The following is a 23,868-nucleotide window of genomic DNA, read 5'->3' as shown; positions in this document are numbered from 1 at the left end:
ATCCTGTGTGCTGCAGCTGGTACTCAGCACAGCCAAATAAATAAAAATGAATTTTTTTTAAGTGATTACTTACTTTCTGAACATGCAGTTTCACCATTGGCAACAACCTCAGACTCTAGTTGCAGCCCATCAAGACAGACTGACAAATCTCCTATTGTCTCCGTTGGTTCTTTGTCACCTACAAGCTGTAAAGTCACAACTACTTCCTCAACTGGAAGAGAATAAAATTATAGAAAATGGTCACTTTTTTTTAAAAAAGTCATAAATGTTAAAAACATAACTGTCAGAAAATTTACATTTGTATGTATACATATTGTTTTAATACACTTCACCCAAGGTTTCAGGCCTTTTCATGCCAAAAACATTTAAAAAATAGAACAAAATTTCCTAGTGCTTAATACAATGTAAGATATTAAATGGGGCTTCCCAGGTAGCTCAGTGAGTGGTAAAGTATCCACCTGTCAATACAGGAGATGTGATTTTGATCCCTGCATCGGGAAGATCCCCTGGAAAAGGAAATGGCAACTCACTCCAGTATTCTTTCCTGGGAAATCCCATGGAGAGAGGAGCCAGGCAGGCTATAGTCCATGAGATCACAAGAGAGTTGGACACAGCTTAGTAACTAAACAACAAACAAAAACACTAACTAGCTCAATCATCTCACTTATTATATTCATTCTCTTCTTCAAAATGAGCCATCAGGACAACTAAGATTACTCAGCAAGGTATGTCTGAATTATATGGAGTGAAAACAAAATTTAAGAATGAATTTTTGTCTTATAAATCCTAAATGAAAAATAAAATTCTTAGAAGTATGCTTTAGATACTCAAGGGATTAGAAGTCTGTTTTAAAATCATAATATATTAATTAAAATAAGCATGTTTCAAGTTTTCATGTATCTGTAGATATCAAAAGAGAGATATACACATATAAATAAAACCATCTAAAATAAAATCATCTCTGCTCTATTTCTTTTCCATAATTGAGTATAGCCTTCAATAAATACCTATATACTAAATATTTATTTAAAATACTGGATCCAAAATGAATGGCCAAACGATATTAAGAATGCATTAAATAGTTCAAGCTTTATCTCTCTACTAATGTTACAATCATGTAAACTTAAAAACAAACAGTAAATAGTCATTTTCTCCACATTTAACACATGAAATTTCTTGCAAAATAACAAAAGCTGAGCTTATTCTTATTTTCACATACATACGTTTCATATTGTTTGACTTTAATGTTTCATAGATATCCAATCCAGCAGTTCCCAACAAAACATCAGATTTCAGTGTCTGGTGACTCCACACACGAAAATGTAATTTACTCACAGGGGTGACAATACTACAAGTGAAAAAAAAAAGGTGGAAAAAGTATTTCTTTTACTATCACAATGGAATTCTAAATAAATTACAATTAAAATCTCACTGCATATCTTACAGTTTACAACCAATATTGCCTGTATTCTATAATCTTATGAAAAACATATCTGAATGCTACAGGTTTGCACGGTCATCTTCACACACTGCTGACCTATATACAGGGACGATTACATGTATGTATTATCAACAAAAGTGTTCATCATGCTACAAACTTTTGAAAAATAATTTTACTTTAGTAGTACAAAAAGCTGAAGCTCCAATACTTTGGCCACCTGGTGTGAAGAACTGACTCATCAGAAAAGACCCTGATGCTGGGAAAGATTGAAGGCAGGAGAAGGGGACAGCAGAGCATGAGATGGTTGGATGGCATCACTGATGCAATGGACTTGAGTTTGAGCAAGCTCTGAGAGTTGGTGATAGACAGGGAGGCCTGGCGTGCTGCAGTTCATAGGGTCACAAAGAGTCAGACACAACTGAGAGACTGAAAAGAACTGAATACAAAAAAGTGATTTGTACAAAAAATTAAATTCTTATTTTATGTCAGGTAGTGTGTTGAGCTTAGAATTATTTCATTTAACCTTCAGAGTAACCCTGAGGTGAAAATACCACTTTCATCTTCACATACAGAAGCTGATATTCAGAGAGAATAAGCAAATTGCCGAATATCACACAGCCAGTTGGTGACGGACTGTAATCTGAACAAAAATCTGTCATTAAAATTTGTATTAAGAATGTTCTCAGTCAGCTACTTAAGGATTTCAGGATTATATTACCCCATGTTTCACACTGCTAGAGGCAAAGTGTTCAGGACAAGTGTCAAATAAGGCCATACCTTGCTAGATGCCAATACAGAATAGAAATTTGAGTTTGCAATAAACTGTATAAAAACCATCTCAATTAGAAAAGCAGAACACTATATAACCTATGATAGTCCTATGGTTCAAGGCTATAAGACTTTTCTGACAAGGGACAGGACTCGTGTCCCCTGCAGTGGAAGTGCAGAGTCCTAACCACTAGACCACCAAGGAATTCCCAGTGGCAGATACTGTAACCAAACAAAGAAACTTTCACCTAATCATTGCCCCTTTTTGGTACAATGTATTCATTCTCTTTCAAAACTTTCAGATGTTACTTTCAGGAGAACATATATTAAATATTAAGAGAACATTTCTCTGTTAGTCATCTTTTGTTACTCACACAGTTTAATCTAGATCAAATATCTAATGGGGCGCTAATTAAAAATGAAGTCTAAGAAACATTAATGTTGAAATAAATACAGATGAGAAACATTAGAATGATACTTCTGAAAATAGGTCTCAGAATGATCTTTGGAAGATTCTTAAGTTCCATTTATTTGTTCAAAATCATTATTAAGTACAACAAAGATGCCCTAGAACTTCAAAAATCCATGTTAAAGATTAATGTAGGTATATCCAATTTGTTTTGTCATTTATTAGAAATATTGTTCACAGAGGCATGTATCATGTGAAGAGAAGAGCTTATCATTTCAGATGTCTCATCTCACCATTTAAAAATAAAACATTTTTAGTCACAGGTTTGTTTTTCTAAGAGAAAAAAAATGAAGAATTTCAAATGTTAGGGAATGACAGCAATTTGTCTACATTTGATAAAATAACAACTGGTTATATTTTGAACTATGCTTTAATATATAACATACTGTATTATTTTAAAAATATAACATACTGTATTATTTTAAAATCTATTTGTTGATAAATCATACATTTTCTTCCATTTTAGGAGAAGAAGTTTAAAAATTAACCTATAATTCCCTTCAACCAATTATGCTTTTCTTACCAACATTTAGGGCTTTGTCAATTAGTGCTGAAACTGAGCTATACCCACCTCTATGAATTTAAATGACAGATAAAAACTCCAATGCACAGACATATGCACAGGAATGTATACTGCACTAACAGCACAACATGAGAAATCAACTGAATAGGGAACTAGTAAAATTAATAACAGTCCATCCATATTAAAGAGTATTATGTAGTTATATTAGAGATGTTAAGACCTGTACATACTCAGAAAAAAAAGATGTATGTTTAATATAAAAATAGAGTGATAGAACAAAATGTATAATTTTTTTAAAGAAAAAAAAAGTGGTAGGTTTTTTGTGGACACTGTAATTTTAAAAAACACAAAATTTAAATTTTAAATTTTAAAAAACAGGAAATTAAATTTTGTCTAAAATGAAAATTTAAAATAAAAATTAAATAAGAAAAAATGAAGTGAGTTCCTGATATCCCTCTATTTCCAACCTAAATTAAGGAAAGAGCTGCTAACATTTCTGGGCCCATAACCCTGGGATCTTTCAGCTGCTATTTAGTGGCAGCAGAGATACCATCAACAACTAAATGAGAATGCAATGAAAAGGAGAAACTGGGAAAACAAATAATTAAAGAGAAATGAGACTAAAAGAACAAGGGGAGTAAAATTAAGAGGGGGGGAAGAACAAAAAAAAAGTGAAAAACTTTCTAAAAGCTTCATTTCTGCTGACCTATTAAACAAAATATACCACAGAAAATACTTTCAAACCTACACTGTAAGAGGCTGCTTCCACTTGGGACTGTTCGTATTGTTGCATTTTTCTGTCTTCTTTGACTGTCCATCTACTGTGACTTCCACATAAGGACTTGGCCCAAACCAATTCTTTTTATTTTCTTTAAGCTTTGCTGAAATGACTAAATAAAAGAGAAAATATTTCAGTATTCGAGATGTTAGTCCATCCTTCAAATCAATTTAATTTCATAAAGATTAAACAGAGCATTATTTTTACTTGAGAAGCAGTTTGCTCTAAAATATTCACAAATTTTATTCACTTATGACCTGTGTATTTCTTATCATCTTATTAAAAACTATAGGACTTCCTCACACCATCCACCCAAATTCCCATCAGTAGTATCACCAGTCCCAGAAATCTTGAGGTCAATTAAAAAGTACATTGACAAACTTGATAAATAAATATGTGAATGCTTACCATCTATCAGATATTATTGCTCTAAACTCTGGACAGAACAGTTTATAATTAGAGATAAATCCTTGTGATGAAAAACAGCCTAAGGTGGCAGAATATGACTTGGTAGTAAAGAAGTTTTCCAAGGATACAGTACTTTTAAGCAACCATCTAAATGACAAGGTCAAGATCAAAGGTAGGAAGAAGGCAACGTTAAGAAAGAGGTACAAAAGCTTTGATCTAAGAAAAGTAGAGCAAACAGAGAAAAATGGTAAATAAGGTGAGATCACATTTAGCTATGCAAGCTAAGACAAGGAATTTGGATTTTATTCTAAGCATGCTAGAAAGCCACTGAAGGCAGAGTTACAAACTAAGATTATGTCTAACATCTCATATATCTCTCATTACCTTAGCAAGAGCTTCTTACATCCTGAGCCTGAGTTAGTCACCACTGCCATAAAACATAAAGCAGCCTTGTCCCAGCCTTGTGTGGAAGGAAGGCACCAAGAGTAGATTTGAATTTAGAACACCCCACAGCTCCCACAGGAGACAACTCACTGATCCCCTATAAACGGGATGACCACAACCAAGGAACTATTTTACTACCTGGATATCTACTCTAACAGCTAAGTTCAGAGATGCCAGTGCCTATCAAGACTAACAGGCCCTTGCGAGTTGCTAGGAAAGTTTATATAGGAGCTACCCAAGAAGTGCAATATACAGTCCAACACATAGACAATCGGGGTACTCTAGCAGGCACAGTCCTAAGTGGTGGCCCTGAACCTCCCGACTTCACTTTGATCTAATATTTTACTTCTGTCCTTTTACGCTTAAGAGGCTGCTAGAGCCATCTAAGAGACAGTAGATTAGACTAGGGTGGTGAACATGGATATGGGGAGGAATAAATATTTTCTAATGAGAATCAATAGGATTAGATCACATTAGTGAGCTACGGAAAAGCAGCAAGGATATCTCCTGTGTTCCTGGCATAAGCAACTGGATAGAAGGTGGTATCACTGAATAAGATGCAAAAGATCTAGGAAAGAACAAGTTTGAGGAGGGTGGCATGGGCAGGAAATCAAGTGTATTATAATGAATGTATAAATCTGAGATGCTCGTGAGACATCAAAGTGGAAACATTAAACAAAATGTCTTTTTCAGAACAGAAAACGCTCAAATGGGGGTCAAACCTATCTCTGACTAATATGTACTATAAAGCCCTACTACTTAATACAAAACCTAATTTAATCACAGGATTGCCCCAGAAAAATCCCTATTTTTAATACATTTGTGGTCTGAGAAAAGGTAAAACGGCCCATACAATCATGCATAAGTTCATTTTGTTTCAGGGGCTCTTGTGATCCTCTTAAACTGATTAAGCCTAGAACAAAGAGCAACGCAGCTATCCTGAGTGGCTTTTTAGGATTCAAACTTTTGAAAGCTGTTTACCACGTAATCCCACTCAACCCCACTAGAGCCATTTTAGGAAACTTTAAATGGGAAAATAAAAAGAGTAAGGGAAACGAACACCAACTGTTAGTGTTTTACTGTGTCTGGCACCTAAATATTATCATTTTGACTCTCACGACTATTCTGCAAGACAGGTACTATCTTAATTTTTACACATAAAAAAAGAACAAGATCAACAGAATTTAAAAGTTTTATCCAATGGTCACAGCAAAGCTTGGACAGGAGAATTATGTTAAGTGTTCAAATCTCAAAGTTTAGATTGCACAAAACTTCCATTACAGTCCTAACATTGTAAAATAGATCAATGTACTACTTCCTAAAATTTAAATTCCCAAGGTAAATTAAAAGACTATGAATTATAAACTAGAAGAAAATGAATCAGAAAAATGTCAGTATCAACTGTCACCTGGGCTACACCTAAAGGCCTCTAACAACTATTTTTACTTTCACTTCTCCAGTCCAATTCCTCATGGCTACTAGAATTGTTCCTAGAACAGATGTGACCATGTCAATACTTTTCAATGATTCTCTAACGCCTGAAAAATGAAGTTTAAATTCTTCTGGGGCATTTAACATTGCTTACAATGAACTTTTATAGCTCCTTTCCTGTACAAAATCCCACACAGGCCCCTGGTGTTCTAACCACTCTTACCTGTTTGCTGTCCCTCACAAGGACCATGTACTTTGACGGCTCATATGTGCTACTCCCCTCCACTCATAATGATCCTTTTTCCTTTTCATCCAACACAATTCTACTTCCTGAGGTGTCTTTAATCCCTTCTCTTTGAAGGGTTCTTTAAATCTAACAAGTCAGAATTCTTCTATGCTTGCACAGCATTTTCTTATTTATATACGGCTCCTATTGCTTTTCATTCAGTCTTAGTTCTTAGTAGGTTTATTAGTTTTTACTTATTTATGCAATCCCCTTCATGGCAAGGTTATAGCAAGTGTGTATATTTAGTAACTTCCTCTCCAATATGAAATAAAAGTTTTGACAATTTAAATGTAAAATAAAAATAAGTAAGTAAATGTAAAGAAAGTAAAAGTGAATCCTTGGCTTACTCAACTTATTTTGGGAATCAGAAGGCTGTAAGGAACAAGGTAAAACAAATAAGGGTACTGAGATCAAGTTATGATTAGCAATATGATGAACTGATAAGAGATAAAACCAGTTATGCAAGGATTACCCTCTGTGGTCAGAAGTCATGAGAGGCCACAAGAGGCCTCTTTAGCAGAACTATGGCTTGTCTGGGCAGAACTGGATATAAACTCTTGACTTTAAATTTAAAGTATGAAGGACCCTCCTGGTCTCTAAGCATTGGGAGCTAAATATATGGTATTCTAGTAAATCTGGAAAAATACAGTAATGTTTAATTTCAATTTGTAAGAACTGAAATAAGATGGTTTCTCTTCCTCAAATGATGAGCTCTGAGTAAGGAATAAGACTAAGAAATTTCTAGGAAATACCAAAGTACTTATTCTGCCCATGTAAGTATAATACTAGCATACAGCAAGCATCAAAACACAGATAAGCTCAGTATAATAGCTGAAGTTAGGTGCAGAACATAATTAAACAGGAAATGGCTAAAGATAGGGAAGGATGTAAGAAAACAGACTTATGTCCAAGGTAAAGGAACCAGGCCACAGAATTAGAGATAAAGAATAAAGAATGATCAGGAAATCAACTTATTCTGGGAATTGGAAGGCTATAAGGAACAAGGTTAAAACAAGGGTGCTGAGATCAAGTTATGATTAGCAATACGATGAACTCTCAAAAACATTTGAGAGTAAGTAGGTATTTCTGATTTCCTGCTATAATTTTTGTAACTATCTGATAAATTACAAAAGGATCTGCCCAACACAAGGATCAATACAGGTACATTCAATACCCAACAAAAGTGTTAAGAGATCACTTCAATGCCAACAGCAGTTCCCAAGGGGATGCCTCATATAGTACCTTGATCAATGAAAGTGTAACACAAAAGACCACCTTTCTACTCCAGTTCAAATTGGAATAGCAAAATGGCTATTCATGTTATTTCTATAAATTAAGAGTCAAATCATAGAAAGTGTGACTAACGAACTGGCATGATTTTAAAGTTTAAGGTGTAAAAGCGTAAGGATTAGACATCAGGAAATAATTACAATTAAGTTTAGTGAACAATCATCATCTCATATAGATACAAAATTAAAGAAATAGAAAAGGAGTTTTTTTCCTTGTGAGAACTCAATCACTTGTGATGAGGTATACTTTATGTAAATTCTGAAAAAGAAAAGCAAGGCTGCCTTTCCCTTAATGTTCCTATAAAGAATTATGTGAAATTCAAACACATCAAGTTCTCTAAACAATCTATTTATCAACATAGTATCAATTTATGAATTAATTTTTTAAAACTCTTGCTACAACTTATACAAGTTTTTATTAAAACTTATAAGGTGTCATTTCTCTGAAATAAATTTTCTACTTGCCCTCATCTGGTAAGGAAAAGCAATTAGCAAATGTATATACTGTAAACAAATTATGTATGTACGCATGTAATGCATGCATGACAGAAAGAGTTAAAGACATAAATTTGAGCAGAACCACAGAGTAACATTTTAACTTTTGACACTAAATTTCCCCATCAGTCTTTCACAGCAACTTTCTAAAACACCAATCCAGTTTACTGCTCTTTGTTAAAAACTCTGGTTACTTCCCATCTCCCTTGGCAATGATCTTTTTTTTTTTTGGCAACCTTGACTCAAGCGAAGGAGATGACCCATTTCCATGAATTCTCACAGGTCCCTGCTCTGCAGCAGTGGCTTTTACGGATGAGGGAAGCCTTGGCATTTCCCTCCTTCACGCCATTTGCTCTGTCATGTTCATTCCTGAAAGATCCTTTTATACCTTTCTATTTTTTAAATAGTAGCAATGTTTCAAGCACCACTTTCTTTCACAGCTGCAAGCACCACTTTCTTTCACAGCTGCTGCTACTGCTAAGTCACTTCAGTCGTGTCCGACTCTGTGCGACCCCATAAACGGCAGCCCACCAGGCTCTCCCATCCCTGGGATTCTCCAGGCAAGAATACTGGAGTGGGTTGCCATTTCCTCCTCCAATGCATGAAAGTGAAAAATGAAAGTGAAGTCGCTCAGTCGTGACCGACTTAGCGACCCCATGGACTGCAGCCTATCAGGCTCCTCCGTCCATGGGATTTTCCAGGCAAGAGTACTGCACATAGAAGCAACTCTAGTCAAACACTACCCCTTTTTCCTGACCAAAGTCATTATCTCTTGCCACTACCATATACCATGACATATATTTTACACTTGCATATTTAAGCCTTTCTTGAATTTTAGAAGTGTTGAGGCAGCTTACCAAAATAAAATAAAAAACAAAAAATTCAAATACTGTAGCTAATCCATTAACACAGAATAAAAAATACAATGTCAATTAAAGTGACTTGTGGGAAAGAACTTTGTTCTGAGGTTTCTAGCACAAAAAGCAAAGTAAATAGCGAATTACAAAGGACACTTGATTCTAGTCAACTTGGCACTCTACTGTTTATTATCTGACATTCTCCGTATCTGCCATATCTAATGATGTCTTTGCTAAATATATAACTTTTATCCATAATTCAAGGTGCCTGTTTTTGTTAAAAATGCTTTTGCCCTATACTTGTACATTCTCAGAATTTTTAGACTCAACATTGAAAGCTTATAAATGGCTAAAATTATGTCTTCTTGAGGTGCATTTAGGCATTAAGTGTTTTTCTTCCCGTGACAGTCACAATAGCAAATAAGATAGCTAGCTTATGCAAAGAAAAGTCGAAAGGAATATAACTTAAATCTGGTTGCTCCGATGGTAAAGAGCCTGCCCGCAATGCAGGAGACCCAGCCAGGTTCAATCCCTGGGGTCAGGAAGATCCCCTGGAGAAGAGAATGACTACCCACTCCAGTATTCTTGCCTGGAGAATTCCATAAATAAAGGAGCCTGGTGGGCTACAGTCCATGGGATCACAAAGAGTCGGACACAACTGAGTGACTAACACTTTCATTTTTTCTTTCCTCACGTTACTATTTTAAATTGCTGACTTTTTAAAAATAAAAAGCCTGTATATTGCTTACATAACTTGAAAAGCTGACACTATTAAATTCTCTAAATCAAAAATTTTAACTTAAGCTGTCCAGTAAAGAAAGTCTTAAGAAGCCTGGAAAAAAAAAAAAAAAAATTAGAGTGCAAAAAAAAAAAAAAAAAAAAAAATTAGAGTGCAAAAAAAAAAAAAAATTAGAGTGCAAAAAAAAAAAAAATTAGAGTGCAAAAAAAAAAAAAAAAAGAAGCCTGGCCCAATGTAAAACAGCTACTCAGACTAGACTGAAAGATGGAGAGAAAGTGAAAGTGTTAGTTGCTCAGTCATGTCTGATTCTTTGCGATCCCATGGACTGCAGCCCTCCAGACTCTTCTGTCCATGAAATTCTCCAGGCAAGAATACTAGAGTGGGTAGCCATTCCCTTCTCCAAAAGATTTTCCTGACCCAGGGATTGAACCTGGGTCCCCTGCAATGCAGGCAGATTCTTTACCATCTGAACCATCAGGGATGGGGAAGGGAGAAACAACTAGAATCTGGCTTTGGCAAAGAAATATTAGAATCTTTCATTGAAAATCAGACATCACTAAGAAAAGAGACTGGAGTCAGTGAAAGAATTCCCAAGAATAAATTCTAGCATGCTTTCAACTTAAGAAGGTGTTACTTTTATATAACTCAAATACTTTTAGGTTTCTAGAAAGATAAGAAAAATACAGTTTATAACTTTATATTCATAATCTAGAGGTGGAAGTAAGCCAGGTACAGTGTTAACAGAAACTAACATAAGCAATAAATACCATTAAATTAAAAGGAGAGAGACTAAGTTTCCATTGTGTGATAGACACATGCTTGTCTAAAGAAAATCGAGTGCCTCACTTTGGCTAGTACAAATGGTTTCTATAAAAAGACGCTACAAAGAAATCATATGGAATCTGACTGTGAAAGGTCTTAGCCCAGTTTTAAAGAAATTCACTAACATAGCCAAGGTGAAGCACTGACGGTTTTTGAGCAGGTACAAATCAGGTGGTATTTTAAGAAACATTAATCTGAAAGTGATCCACTTGGTTAGTATGGTTAGAGGAAAAAAACAGGTATTAGGAAAGTAATAAGAGCAACCAAAAAATTTTAATAGGCATTTCTCAAAAAAAGATATACAAATGGCTAGTAATAAGCACATGAAAAAAATGCTCATCATTAACTGTCAAGAGAAATGAACTCAAACCCTTGAGATATTATGTCACATCCATAACAATTCTCTAACCAAAAACATAAGCATTGCAAGGATGCTTACAAAACTGTAACCCTCATACATGATTGGTGGGAATACAAATTGGTCTGGATGCTTTGAAAATTAATTTGGAATTCCTCACAATGCTAAATGTGGATATTACATGACCCAGTCACTCTACTCCCAGGAACACACTCAAGAAAACTGAAAACATACAACTTCACACAGTTATACACAAATGTTCATAGCATTATTCATAATAGCCAAAAAGTGGAACCAACCCAAACACCCATCAATTGATAAATGGATCAAGTATTTCCACAAATGGTATAGTATTTGGCAATAAAAAGAAATTAAATACTAATGCATGCTACAACAGGGATGAATCCTGAAAACAATATAAGTAAGACAAGTCAAGAGACAAAGGCCACACATTTTATGATTCTATTTGTATGAGACCAATGTAGGCAAAGCTATAGAGAGAAAAATAATTAAGCTAGGGCTGAAGGTGGCTGGGGAATTTGGGGCAGGGGTTTCTTTCCGGAGTGGTGAAAATGTTCTAAAATTGACTGGTGATGGTTGCACAACTCTGAGAATGTATTAACAATCACTGACCTCTAAATGAGTAAACTGAATAGTATGTGAACTGGCTTTCAACAAAGCTAAAAAAATCCAAATCAAAACAAAAAACAGTAGCAACTGCCCAAGCATGTTTAATAAACAAACCCAAATCCTATACCATACCCAATAACAACCTGAAATTAAAATGTTATCTTTACATATCTAAACATTATGTTCATTTATTCATTCAGCAAATACTAATTCAACACCTGATATGTAACAGCCACTAAAGGTTTTCTTCTCAGAAGATTTTTTTATTGATGGTGAAAGTGAAGTGAAAGTCGCTCAGTCGTGTCCGACTCTTTGCGACCCCATGGACTATACAGCCCATGGAAATTCTCCAGGCCAGAATACTGGGGTGGGCGGGGGCGCCGCAAAGAGAATGAGGGAAGTAATGCAGTAGATCTTTTTAAGACTTACCAGTAATCTGAAGTTGTGATTTCATGGTCAAACTACCCATTGAACCAAGCTGTGATCCACTGTCAGACATATCACCAACAGGAAGGCAAACCTGAACAGGGCAAAGGAAACACTGTAAACATCAAAAATTCCCACTTGAAAAATATGTAAGTAATGCTAACCAGGCCATTTCCACGTCCCACTGAAGACCACAAAATAACCAGTGGCCTTCACGCTGCTAAAATTCTAGTATCCATGCTGCACTAAACTATCAGCAAAATCTGAAATGGTTGAATTTCTTTCTTCCATGGTTTACTTTCTTCTTTTAGTTTCCAAGACACATTCTCGAGGTTTATGTCCTACCTTACTGATTATTCCTTCTCAGTCTTCTTTGATGATTCCTTCTGGTCTCTCTACCCTCTTAATACTGGAATGTCCTAGGGCTCAGTTATTGGTTCCCTCTTCTCTCATATCTTCATATTCATTTCCTCAAGGATATCATCCAGTGTTATGGCTTTAAATATCATCTATATACCAACAAGTCCCAACTTTATATTTCTATCCCGGATTTCACTCCTGAATTATAAACAGCAACTTCATTTGGGTATCCAAAAGACATTTTAAACTAACACATCAAAAACGGAACCCCTGATGTCCTCTGTAAACTATCTCAGTCAAAGGCAATTTCATCCTTTCAGATGCTCAAGCTAAAAACTATGGAGTTATTCTTGACTCCTTTGTTCATATGTCCCTTCCCACCTGCTGACAAATTCTAATGTCTCTATCTGCAAAACACACCTAGAATCCAGCCATTTCTCACCACTTCTATCATCAATCTGTTCATAGCCACCTGACAGCTATCTTCTTCCTAAATTATGACCCTCTCCTAGATTAACCTAAAGTGACTGTACAGTCCATGGAATTCTCCAGGCCAGAATACTGGAGTGGATAGCCTTTCCCTTCTCCAGATGGTCTTCCCAACCCAGGGATCAAACCCAGGTCTCCCGCACTGCAGGCAGATTCTTTACCAGCTGGAGTCACAAGGGAAACCCAGAAGGTCTCCTTTTTCCATCCTTGTCCAGCCTCAGTACCTATTCTTAACACAACCTGGATGATTTTAAGATGTTAAAAAGTTCTTCGAATCCTCCCATTTTACTCAAGAGTGAAAGACCCTGTATGACACATGCTTCCACTGCTCCCTACCTCCTGATCTTATTCCCCCTCTACTTTCTGCCCCTACTCAGGCACCTACCTATTATTTTTCAAACATGCCAGCACATTCTTGCCTTAAGACCTTTGTTCTACTAGTTTTCTTTACAATATTAACAGTCTGTTCCACCTATCCTGATCATTTTTTTTTTTCTTCTACACACAATGTGATTTTTTGACATACTAAGTAATTGACTTGGTTATTATGTTTATTGGTTTTGACTCTCTGGGCTAGAATATAAACTCCATGTGAGCAGGAATCATTTTTTTGGTTCACTGATAAAACCCAGAATCTCAAAACAGTGCCTGACACATTGCAAACACTTAAACATCTGATCTGTGAAATGAACAAAGATGGCTCCTGAATTATACTAAAATGAACAGCCCTAACAGTCCATAGTCTCAGAAGAGTTAATCCTCATGTGGTGGCTCCTGAATTATACTAAAATGAACAGCCCTAACAGTCCATAGTCTCAGAAGAGTTAATCCTCATGTGGTAAGGACATGATCTCTGTAACAGAGATTTTATAACAAAATCAGGACACTTGGGCTTGATTCCTGGCTACAACACTTAGTGTATGATACTATTTGAGTTATGTAACCTCTCTAGGTCTCAGTTTCCTGTCAGAGATATGGGGATAACACCATCTCTACCTCACAAGGTTGTTGAAAGACTGAATGATTATGTATGTGGGGGGAAAATGCTATGAATGTTTATTATTCATACTGTTAGAATTTAACTACATGTGTTTTTAAAATAAAGTGTTCTTAGGCTTTTGGGGACTTGATAAAATATCAGGAATATTTTGAGTGGGTCAAAGATTAAAGTAAAATTTACTTAAGTACTCGCTATCTGCCAGGTCCTATGTAAGAAATACATAAATACAATAAGGCAAACAAAGCAACCTGAAACTGTAAACATGTCTACAGTATTCATACAAAATTAAGCTTCCATTCCCTGATGGTCCAGGGGTTAGGACCAATTGCAATGTAGGGGGCAAGAGTTTGATCCCTAGTCAGGGAACAGAATCCCATATGCTGAGGAGACAGGGAGGGATGGACAGACAGATATAGGGAGGAAGGAAAAAGAATATGTTCGAGGCTAAAATTCTGGCAGCCTTAACTCAAATGACTAGCTCATTCCCTTGGCTTGGTCTGTTTATTTTTTTCCTTCACTTTCTATGTCTACTTAAATTGCACCATTTCGGATGTTTTATACAACTTACTAAAAGGGCCATTTTATTTTAAATACAGAAGGCATACATCATAAATAAAGCCATTAGTAGTCACCCAGAATATAAAGGCACTGAGGTGTACCATAAAAGTCAACAGAGCATTGCACAGGATATTCTTCTGATTCAAACTGCTTGTTACAGAAAGAGTCCTCAAAGACATCATTACCACATTATGTATAGTTATTACCATCTCCTCAATACCAAGAAGACTGTCTGTCACAGAATTATGACATCAAGATAAGGAAATTAGAGGCAGTGAGAAAAGCTCAGCATCTGGATGCTGATTTATTTTATGCATTTATGATAAAGTATTATTCTAGTTGCTGATCTATAGCAACAGTTTATTGCTGGAAAAATACCCTCTTAAATAGTATAGATTATTCTAAATTAACATTATAAAGTTGCAAAGAAAATAAATTCAAAATTATAATAAAATGTATTTTAAAAACACAATTTCATGTAAGGAAGACTAATGAAAGTACAGACTACAAATATTTTTAGAAACAGTGATTCTCTCCAGATAATTACAGAGAATCATTGTGATAAAACTGTGAGATGCTTTGCAAAAACATGCTGATAATTTTATAATGTATGTTGTTCTAGTTCACGTTAGTTCCATATAATCAAAATTATTTATTTCAAATCTCTAAGAATAAAAAAAACACACCACTTGTATAATAGTAAAGAAAAATTATAGAAACCTTAGTATTAACTGGCAACCAGTTAAATAATCACAAATTCATACCACAGAAAACTATCCAACAATTAGAACAACATACTAGTAACTGAAATGGAAAGATTTCAAGGACATTTAAGTTACAGAATACATATAATGTAATATTTTTGCAAATAAAAACAAAATGCATATCCCTATGAAAGTGAAAGGAAACTGAAGTCGCTCAGTCGTGTCCAACTCTTTGTGACCCCATGGACTGTAGCCTACCAGGATCCTCCCTCCATGGGATTCTCCAGGCAAGAATACTGGAGTGGGTTGCCATTTCCTTCTCCAGGGGATCTTCCCAACTCAGGGATCGAACCCGAGTCTCCTGCATTGCAGGCAGACGCGTTAACCTCTGAGCAACCAGGGAAGCCTATCCTCCCTATAGGTAAATATAAATAAAGGCAGAAAAAGTATCCATCCCAAACTGGTAATAGTGGCTACCCTCCTGTGTACTAAAGAAGGAAGTCATGGGGAACTTGTGGTTTTATATGTATAATTTGAGTTTAAAAAGAAAATATATACCATACTTGTACAATTTGAAAGATACCTCAAGACTAAGTAGACAGAGAATCTACACTTCAAAAACCATCTTCTCCCCTGAGCTCCAGACTCCTAGATCTAACCTTTACAACTGTCTGCATTATTAAAATGACTAAGGTGAAACTCTGCCTGGCTCAATAGCAGTACCATTCACCCAGTTGCTCAAGCCAAAGCCATGAGCATTAAATCTTTCCCTCTAGTTGTAAAGATTTTATCTGCAAAATATACCGTACTATAATCCTTAAAGAGATGGGAATACCAGACCATCTGATCTGTCTCTTGAGAAACCTGTATGCAGGTCAGGAAGCAACAGTTAGAACTGGACATGGAACAACAGACTGGTTCCAAATAAGGGAAGGAGCACGTCAAGGCTGTATATTGTCACCCTGCTTACTTAACTTATATGCAGAGTACATCATGAGAAATGCTGGGCTGGAAGAAGCACAAGCTGGAATCAAGATTGCCAGGAGAAACATCAATAACCTCAGATACACAGACGATACCACCCTTATGGCAGAAAGTGAGAAGGAACTAAAAAGCCTCTTGATGAAAGTGAAAGAGGAGAGTGAAAGTGTTGGCTTAAAGCTCAACATTCAGAAAACTAAGATCATGGCATCTGGTCCCATCACTTCCTCGGAAATAGATGGGGAAACAGTGGAAACAGTGTCAGGTTTTATTTTGGGGGGCTCCAAAATCACTGCAGATGGTGACTGCAGCCATGAAATTAAAAGACACTTACTCCTTGGAAAGTTATGGCCAACCTAGATAGCATATTTAAAAGCAGAGACACACACACAAAAAATAAATAAAAATAAATAAATAAAAGCAGAGACACTACTTTGCCAACAAAGATCCGTCTAGTCAAGGCTATGGTTTTTCCAGTAGTCATGTATGGATGTGAGAGTTGGATGGTGAAGAAAGCTGAGTGCCGAAGAATTGATGCTTTTGAACTGTAGTGTTGGAGAAGACTTGAGAGTCCCTTGGACTGCAAGGAGATCCAACCAGTCCATCATAAAGGAGATCAGTCCTGGGTGTTCATTGGAAGGACTGATGTTGAAGCTGACGATACTTTGGCCACCTGATGCAAAGAACTGACTCATTGGAAAAGACTCTAATGCTGGGAAGGATTGGGGGCAGGAGAAGAAGGGGACGACAGAGGATGAGATGGCTGGATGGCATCACTGACTCGATGGACAGGGGTTTGGGTAGACTCCGGGAGTTGGTGATGGACAGGGAGGCCTGGCATACTGCGATTCATGGGGTCGCAGAGTCAGACACGACTGAACTGATATACCCTAAAATACATGCTTACTTTTCTTTTAACTACATTAGCCCAAGCCACACCCAGCCCTTCCCTGTCAATAAACTGTTACAAGTGACTAAATAAGGCTCCCTGCCTCTGCATTTGCTCCTTCTCCCTCTCAGCCATTTCCCATCAAAGTTAGGGTACTCTTTTAAATATCAGAATTAGATCTTGCTCTAGTCTGCTTAAATACCCAATAATTGCCTATCTCACCAAAAATAGAATCCAAATTCCTCACTCTGGCTTAAAGAAACTCCACTTCATTCTGTACATGACCTACTTTCTTGAGTTCTCCTCATAACATTCTCCTCCTTAGCCACTGTAAATCTGGATTCTATTTCTCAAACACACTAAAGTCATTCTGGACTTACAGGCTTACACTAGCTGTTCCCTCTGCTAAGAATGTTTTTCCCACTTATCTCTGAATAGCTAACATCTTGCATTCAGCCCTCAAGTTATACTCAGGTCTTCCCTGACTAACCAGTATAATGTAGCCATATTATTACTTTCTACCACATCACTGAAATTTTTCTGACTTTTTAATTTTATTAATTTCTACAAAGGTAGGCAACCTTGTCTGCTTTGCTAATCAGTACCTGAAATACTCTACAGTTTTAATCAACTAATGTCCACAATTTATATTAAGGGTCACTCTTTATGAACCTTATACGGTCCTAAGGATGTTGACAAATGCATAACTGCCATGTATTCACTACTATAATATCACAGAGAATCATCTTACAACTCTAAAAATCCTGTGCTTCCCCTATTTATTCTTCTTCCCTCAATAAGAACCTCTGGCAACCTCTTATCTTCTTACTGTCTCTACAGTTTTGCTTCTCCCAGAATGTTAGATAGTGGACTCACACAATTTAAGAGCCTCAGCCTGGCTTCTTGGTACTACGATTAAAGTTTCCTCTGTATCTTTTCAGAGCTTGACAGTTTTTTAAAATTTGCTGAATAAACATTTCACATGTGTTTATTCCACTGTGTATCCATGCACCTGTTGAAGGATGTTAGATGCTTCCAGCTTCTGGCAATTATAAAGACTATCATGCAGGTTCTTTGTGGATGTAAGTCTTCTACTCAACTGGGTAAAGAGGACTACAATTACAGGATGATAAGGGTAAACCTATGTTTTAGCTCTGTAAGCAACTGCCTAAATCATCTTCCAAAGTGGCTGCACCATTTTGCATTCCTATTAGAACTGAAGGAAAATTTCTACTGCTCCATATCCTCACAAGCATTTGATACTGTCAGAATTTAGTATTTCTGGAATTTAGCCAATCTAATAGGTGTACAATGATGTTTCACTAGTGGCTTAGTTTTTAATTCCCATGTGACATGATGTTGAGCATCTTTTCATATGTTTGACTATTTACCATCTATGTACACTGTTTCATGAGGTATCTGTTCAGATATTTTACTCATTATTTGTTTTCTTACTGTTGTATTTTAAGAGTTATTTGTGTATTTTAAATATAAGTCCTTTACATGTTTTGCAAACATTTTCTCACAGCCTATGGCTTCTCTCGGAGAAGGCAATGGCACCCCACTCCAGTATTCTTGCCTGGAAAATCTCATGGACGGAGGAGCCTGGTAGGCTGCAGTCCATGGGGTCACACAGAGTCGGACACGACTGAAGTGACTTAGCAGTAGCAGCAGCATGGCTTCTCTTTCCATTTTCTTAACAGTGTAAAGGTGCTGGTCGCTAATACCCACATGTCTTAAGTTGAGTGCAGTGGGTGGGTTCCCCACACCAACAAACAATTCTCCAATGCCAACTGGGTGTCCTACAGTTTACTAAAAATCAGACAGGAAATAAATATGACAGTTTTATATATTAAAAAATTTTTTCACCAAAAAATCTATTAGAAATAAAATACACTAAAGTTGCAGGGTATAAAAAAAAAAAATCAATATATAAAAGTCTATTCTATACACCAACAACAAATCATCAGAAAGCAATTAAGAAAAACAATCCCATGTACATGGGATCCCACTGCAACAAAAAGAATATCTAGGAATAAATTTAACCAGGTAGGTGAAAGATCATCTTTCACTGAAAACTAAAGATATTGTTGAAAGAAACTGAACACAACACAAAGAAATGTAAAGGTATTTGGGCTCATGGATTAGAAGAATTTAACATTTTTAAATGTCCATATCACCTAAAGCACCTAAAGCAATCTACAGAGTCAATGCAATCCCTATCAAAATCCCAATGACATTTTTCACAGAAACAGAAGAACAAAAACATACTAAAATTTTTATCGAACGACAAAAGGTCCCAAATAGCCAAAGCAATCCTGAGGGGAATAGAGGGAAACAAAGCTGAAGTATCATTCACTCTGATTTCAAATTATATTACAAAGTCACAGTAATCAAAAAAGCATGGTATCATCAAAGTGACACACAAATCAATGGAACAGAATTGAGAGTTCAGAAATAAACACACACATATACGGACAATTAATACACAACACAAGAGAAAAGAACATACAATGGAGAATAGTCTCTTCAATAAATGATGTTGGAAAAACTGGTCATGCAAAAGAATGAAACTAGACCACCAGCTTACACCATACACAAAGTCAACTCAAAATGGATTAAGGACTTGAATGTAATACCTGAAATCATAAAATCTTAGCTGTCAACAACACTAATTATTAGGGAAATGCAAATCAAAACCACAAATGAGATACCACCTCACACCATTAGAGTAAGTATTATCAAAAAGGCAAGAAATAACAAGTGTTAGAGAGGATGTTGAGAAAAGGGAATCCTTGCACAGTTTGTGGGAGTGCAAATTACTGTAGCCACTATTGAAAACAGTATGGAGAGTTCTCAAAAATTAAGAATATGATCCAGCTATTCCACTTCTAGGTATTTATCCAAAAAATTAAAAAACATCTATTTTGAAAAGATATATGCAGATCGATGTTCAATCCAGCATTACATACAAGAGTCAAGATATGTAAACAACCTAAGTTGCCATCTGTGAATGACTGGATAAAAAAGATGTAGTATATATTTATTTATTTATTTATTTATTTTTAGTGATAAAGGATGACTTTTATTTTTAATTAATGAGGGAACAAATAGATGGTGCAACTAGTTCAAAAGAGAATCTTAAAAGCAGACAAGTTTATAGGTATCAATACCTGAAAAGAAAAAAGAAAGTGAAGTCGCTCAGTCATGTCCAACTCCTTGTGACCCCATGGACTGTAGCCTACCAGGCTCCGCGGTCCATGGGATTTTCCAGGCAAGAATAGTGGAGTGGGCTGCCATTTCCTTCTCCAGCTGCCATTTCCTTCTCCAAAAAAAGATGTAGTATATATTTAAAACAAGGGAATACTACTCAGCTTAAAAACAATTTTTTTTTTTAAAAGAGAGGAAATTAAAAAAAAAAAAAATAAAGCGGAAATTTTGCCATTTGCAACCACATGGATAGACCTGAAGGGTATTATGCTAGTGAAGTAAGACAGAAAAAGGCAAATACTGTATGATTTCTTTCATATGTGTGTAGGGGGTGGGAGGGTGAGTAGACAAACCAAACAAAAATAAACACACAGAACAGAATAGTGGTTAGCAGAAATTAAGTGCAGGAAGGGCAAAATGCATAAAGGAAGTCAAGTGCATGGTGATGAATGGAAACTAAACTCTTGGTAGTTAGCATGTTGCAGTGTATACAGAAGTCAAAATATTTTGTACGCTTGAATCTTAAACATTATAAACCTATTTTATATCAATCTATCAGTGAGAAGGTTGTCTGTCAAACTACTAATCTAACAGAACAGACTTCAGAGACCATACAAGACAAAGAAAACAGGACTATACAAAATTAGTCTGAAACAATCAAATGACAATCACAGCAGGCAGCAACAAGAAACCATGAAATGGGAGAAGAATCTGGTTATTTCCAGAGCCAACACATTATAACATTCAAAATGTTTCATTTTCATACCAGCAAACTGAATTCAACAGCACATTAAAAAGATTAATACATCATGACCAAATAGGATTGATTAATCCCTGGGACGCAAAATGGGGTCAACATACAAAAATAAATAAATCAGTGTGACCAACAAGGACCTACTCTATAGCACAGGAAACTCTACTCAATATTCTGTGATAATCCATATGAGATAAGAATCTAAAAAAGAATGAAAATATATGTAACTGAATCATTTGCCATATACCTGAAACTAACAACACTGTAAATCATCTATACTCCAATAAAATTAAAATATTTTTTAAAAAATATAGAAAATCAATGTATTACACCACATTACTATAAAGGATAAAAACTACATGAACATCACAACTAATGTAGAAGAGCATTTGACAAAATTCAATACTGTTTCATAAAAAAGCTGTCAGATTAGGAACAGAAGGAAATTACCTCAACAAAATAAAATATGTTTTACATATGAAAAGGCCAACAGCTAACATCACACTCAACACTGAAAATCTGAAATCTTTTCTTCTAATACTAGGACAAGACAGGATGCCCACTCTCACCATTTCTAGTCAACACAGTACTAGAAGTCCTAGCCAAAGCAATTAAGGCATTAAAAAAAAAAAAAGAAAAAATTGGAAAGAAAGAAGGAAAATTATCTGTCCCCAGATGACATCATTTTATTAAAAGAACAAACAACCAACCAAAAAACCACTCTATAACAGTTCCAAACAGGAGATTCCCTGGTGGTCCATGCTTCCAATGCAGAGGGCACAGGTTCAATCCCTGGTTGGGGAACTAAGATCCCACATGCTGCATGGTGCAGCCAATAATAACCAAAAAAAGAGAGATTAAAAGTGTTTGCAAGGATGTGGAGAAACTGGATCCCTTGTACACAGTTGGTGAATCTCTTATATTGAATAGAGGCAAAAATAATCAACAAAATACAAGCAAATTGAATTTAGTAATATTCCATGACCAAGTGGAATTTATACCAAAAGTACAAGCTTGGATAAATAACCAGAAATCAATCAATGTAATACATATTACATACACATATTAGAACAGAGCACAAAAACAACATCATCTCAACGCAGAAAAGGCATTTGACACAATTCACCCTTTCATGGTAAAAACACTCAAGAAACCAGAAATAAAAGAGAATTTCCGCGACCTGAAAAGGGGCATCTAATAAACAAAACAAAACAAAGAAAACTATAGCTTCAATTCCGTTCAGTTGCTCAGTCATGTCCAACTCTTTGCAACCCCATGGACTGCAGCACAGCAGGCCTCCCTGTCCATCACCATCTCCCGGAGCTTACTCATACTCATGTCCATTGAGTCAGTGATGCCATCCAACCACCTCATCCTCTGTTGTCCCCTATCTCCTCCCGCCTTCAATCCTTCCCAGCATCAGGGTCTTTTCCAATGAGTCAGTTCTTTGCATCAGGTGGCCAAAGTACTGGAGTTCCAGCTCCAGCATCAGTCCTTCCAATGGATATTCAGGACTGATTTCCTTTAAGATGGACTGGTTGGATCTCCTTGCAGTCCAAGGGACTCTCAAGAGTCGTCTCCAACACCACAGTTCAAAAGCATCAATTCTTCAGTGCTCAGCTTTCTTTATGGTCCAACTCTCACATCCATACGTGACTACTGGAAAAACCATAGCTTTGACTAGACAGACCTTTGTTGGCAAAGTAATGTCTCTGCTTACACTCTACTTAATGGTAAAAGATTGAATGCTCTCCCCCTAAAATCAAGAACAAGAAAAGAATGCCACCCCTCAACATTTTTATTCAAAGGTTCTAGCCAGTGTAACTTGGCAAGAAAATCAAACAAAAGGCATATGGACTGCAGAGAAAGAAGTAAAACTACCTTTATTTGAACATGATCTGATCTTGTGTTCAGAAAAATAAAATAACTTAAAAATTATTAAACAAGAGGAAACCACGGCCCAGGTTCAAAAAAATTTCCAAATACACTATGGGTAGATTGTGAATGACTATGTGGTCAGTCACCTAGTTAACAAAGAACAATATATAATATTAAGTAAGCACTATCACATGCATTTTAGTTATTAGATGGAAGAAAGCTTTCAATCTGCTGCTCTTCAAAGGTTTTCTGTAAAGGGCCAGAAAGTAAACATTTTAGACTTGGGGGCCATATGATCTCTGTAACAATTGCTCAACTGCCATTGTACTGTGACAGTGTGACAGAGAATACATAAAATGAATGGGGCTATCCCAATAAAACTTTATTTATGAAAAAAAAAAAAAAGGCAGAGGGCCAGATTCCTCCCACGGGTCATAGTTTGCTAGCACATGGTCTCGAGCATTAAAGTGAAAAACATGTAACATCCTACATACATCACACTCATGGCATAAAACTGGGAAGTATGGAAGAGGCAAAAAAATTCTTAAGACATTAGAATAAAACAGTTGGACATGGGTGGGATATCTTCTAATTAAACTTTACTTTACATCTTCTTCATTATGCCCATTACTATTCCCTTCATTTGGCTCTTCCTGTACTATCATACTCATTTCAGTATTTCTCCTTGTCTTACCCCAACCTGTCCATGTAGTGTTATCAAAGGATTTCTAAGGTGAACTTTCTACACACCTCTGATGATCTGCCATGAACCTGCTTTGCCTATTATCTTACTTCACATGCCATTCTCCCATACATATCCTAGGCTCCAATCACACAAAATTATTCATCATTCTCCAAAATGCCATCTGTTTAATTTTATC

General features: G+C 36.1%; 1 protein-coding gene across 4 annotated transcripts in view; it reads right to left on the bottom strand.

The window, feature by feature from the left end:
* The window catches only part of ITCH (itchy E3 ubiquitin protein ligase), a 97,138-nt gene that overhangs the window by 55,044 nt on the left and 18,226 nt on the right, over positions 1-23,868 (bottom strand). For 3 of the 4 annotated variants that reach the window (XM_043884921.1, XM_043884922.1, XM_043884920.1), the window contains exons 3-6: positions 12,168-12,258; positions 3,950-4,091; positions 1,224-1,348; positions 74-211 (exon numbers count right to left, since the gene is read on the bottom strand). In XM_043884921.1, coding sequence (XP_043740856.1) covers positions 74-211; positions 1,224-1,348; positions 3,950-4,091; positions 12,168-12,237 — 475 coding nt within the window. In that variant the 5' untranslated portion in view covers positions 12,238-12,258. Of the gene's footprint in view, positions 1-73; positions 212-1,223; positions 1,349-3,949; positions 4,092-12,167; positions 12,259-23,868 lie in introns of those variants that run through there. The other variant, XM_043884923.1, reaches the window with a different exon arrangement.

The sequence above is a fragment of the Cervus elaphus genome, chromosome 23 (genome assembly GCF_910594005.1).
Source record: "Cervus elaphus chromosome 23, mCerEla1.1, whole genome shotgun sequence".
NCBI classification, from domain to species: Eukaryota; Metazoa; Chordata; class Mammalia; order Artiodactyla; family Cervidae; genus Cervus; species Cervus elaphus.
The sequence above is the reverse complement of the archived record's forward strand: the minus strand, read 5'-3'. Positions and strand labels throughout refer to the sequence as shown.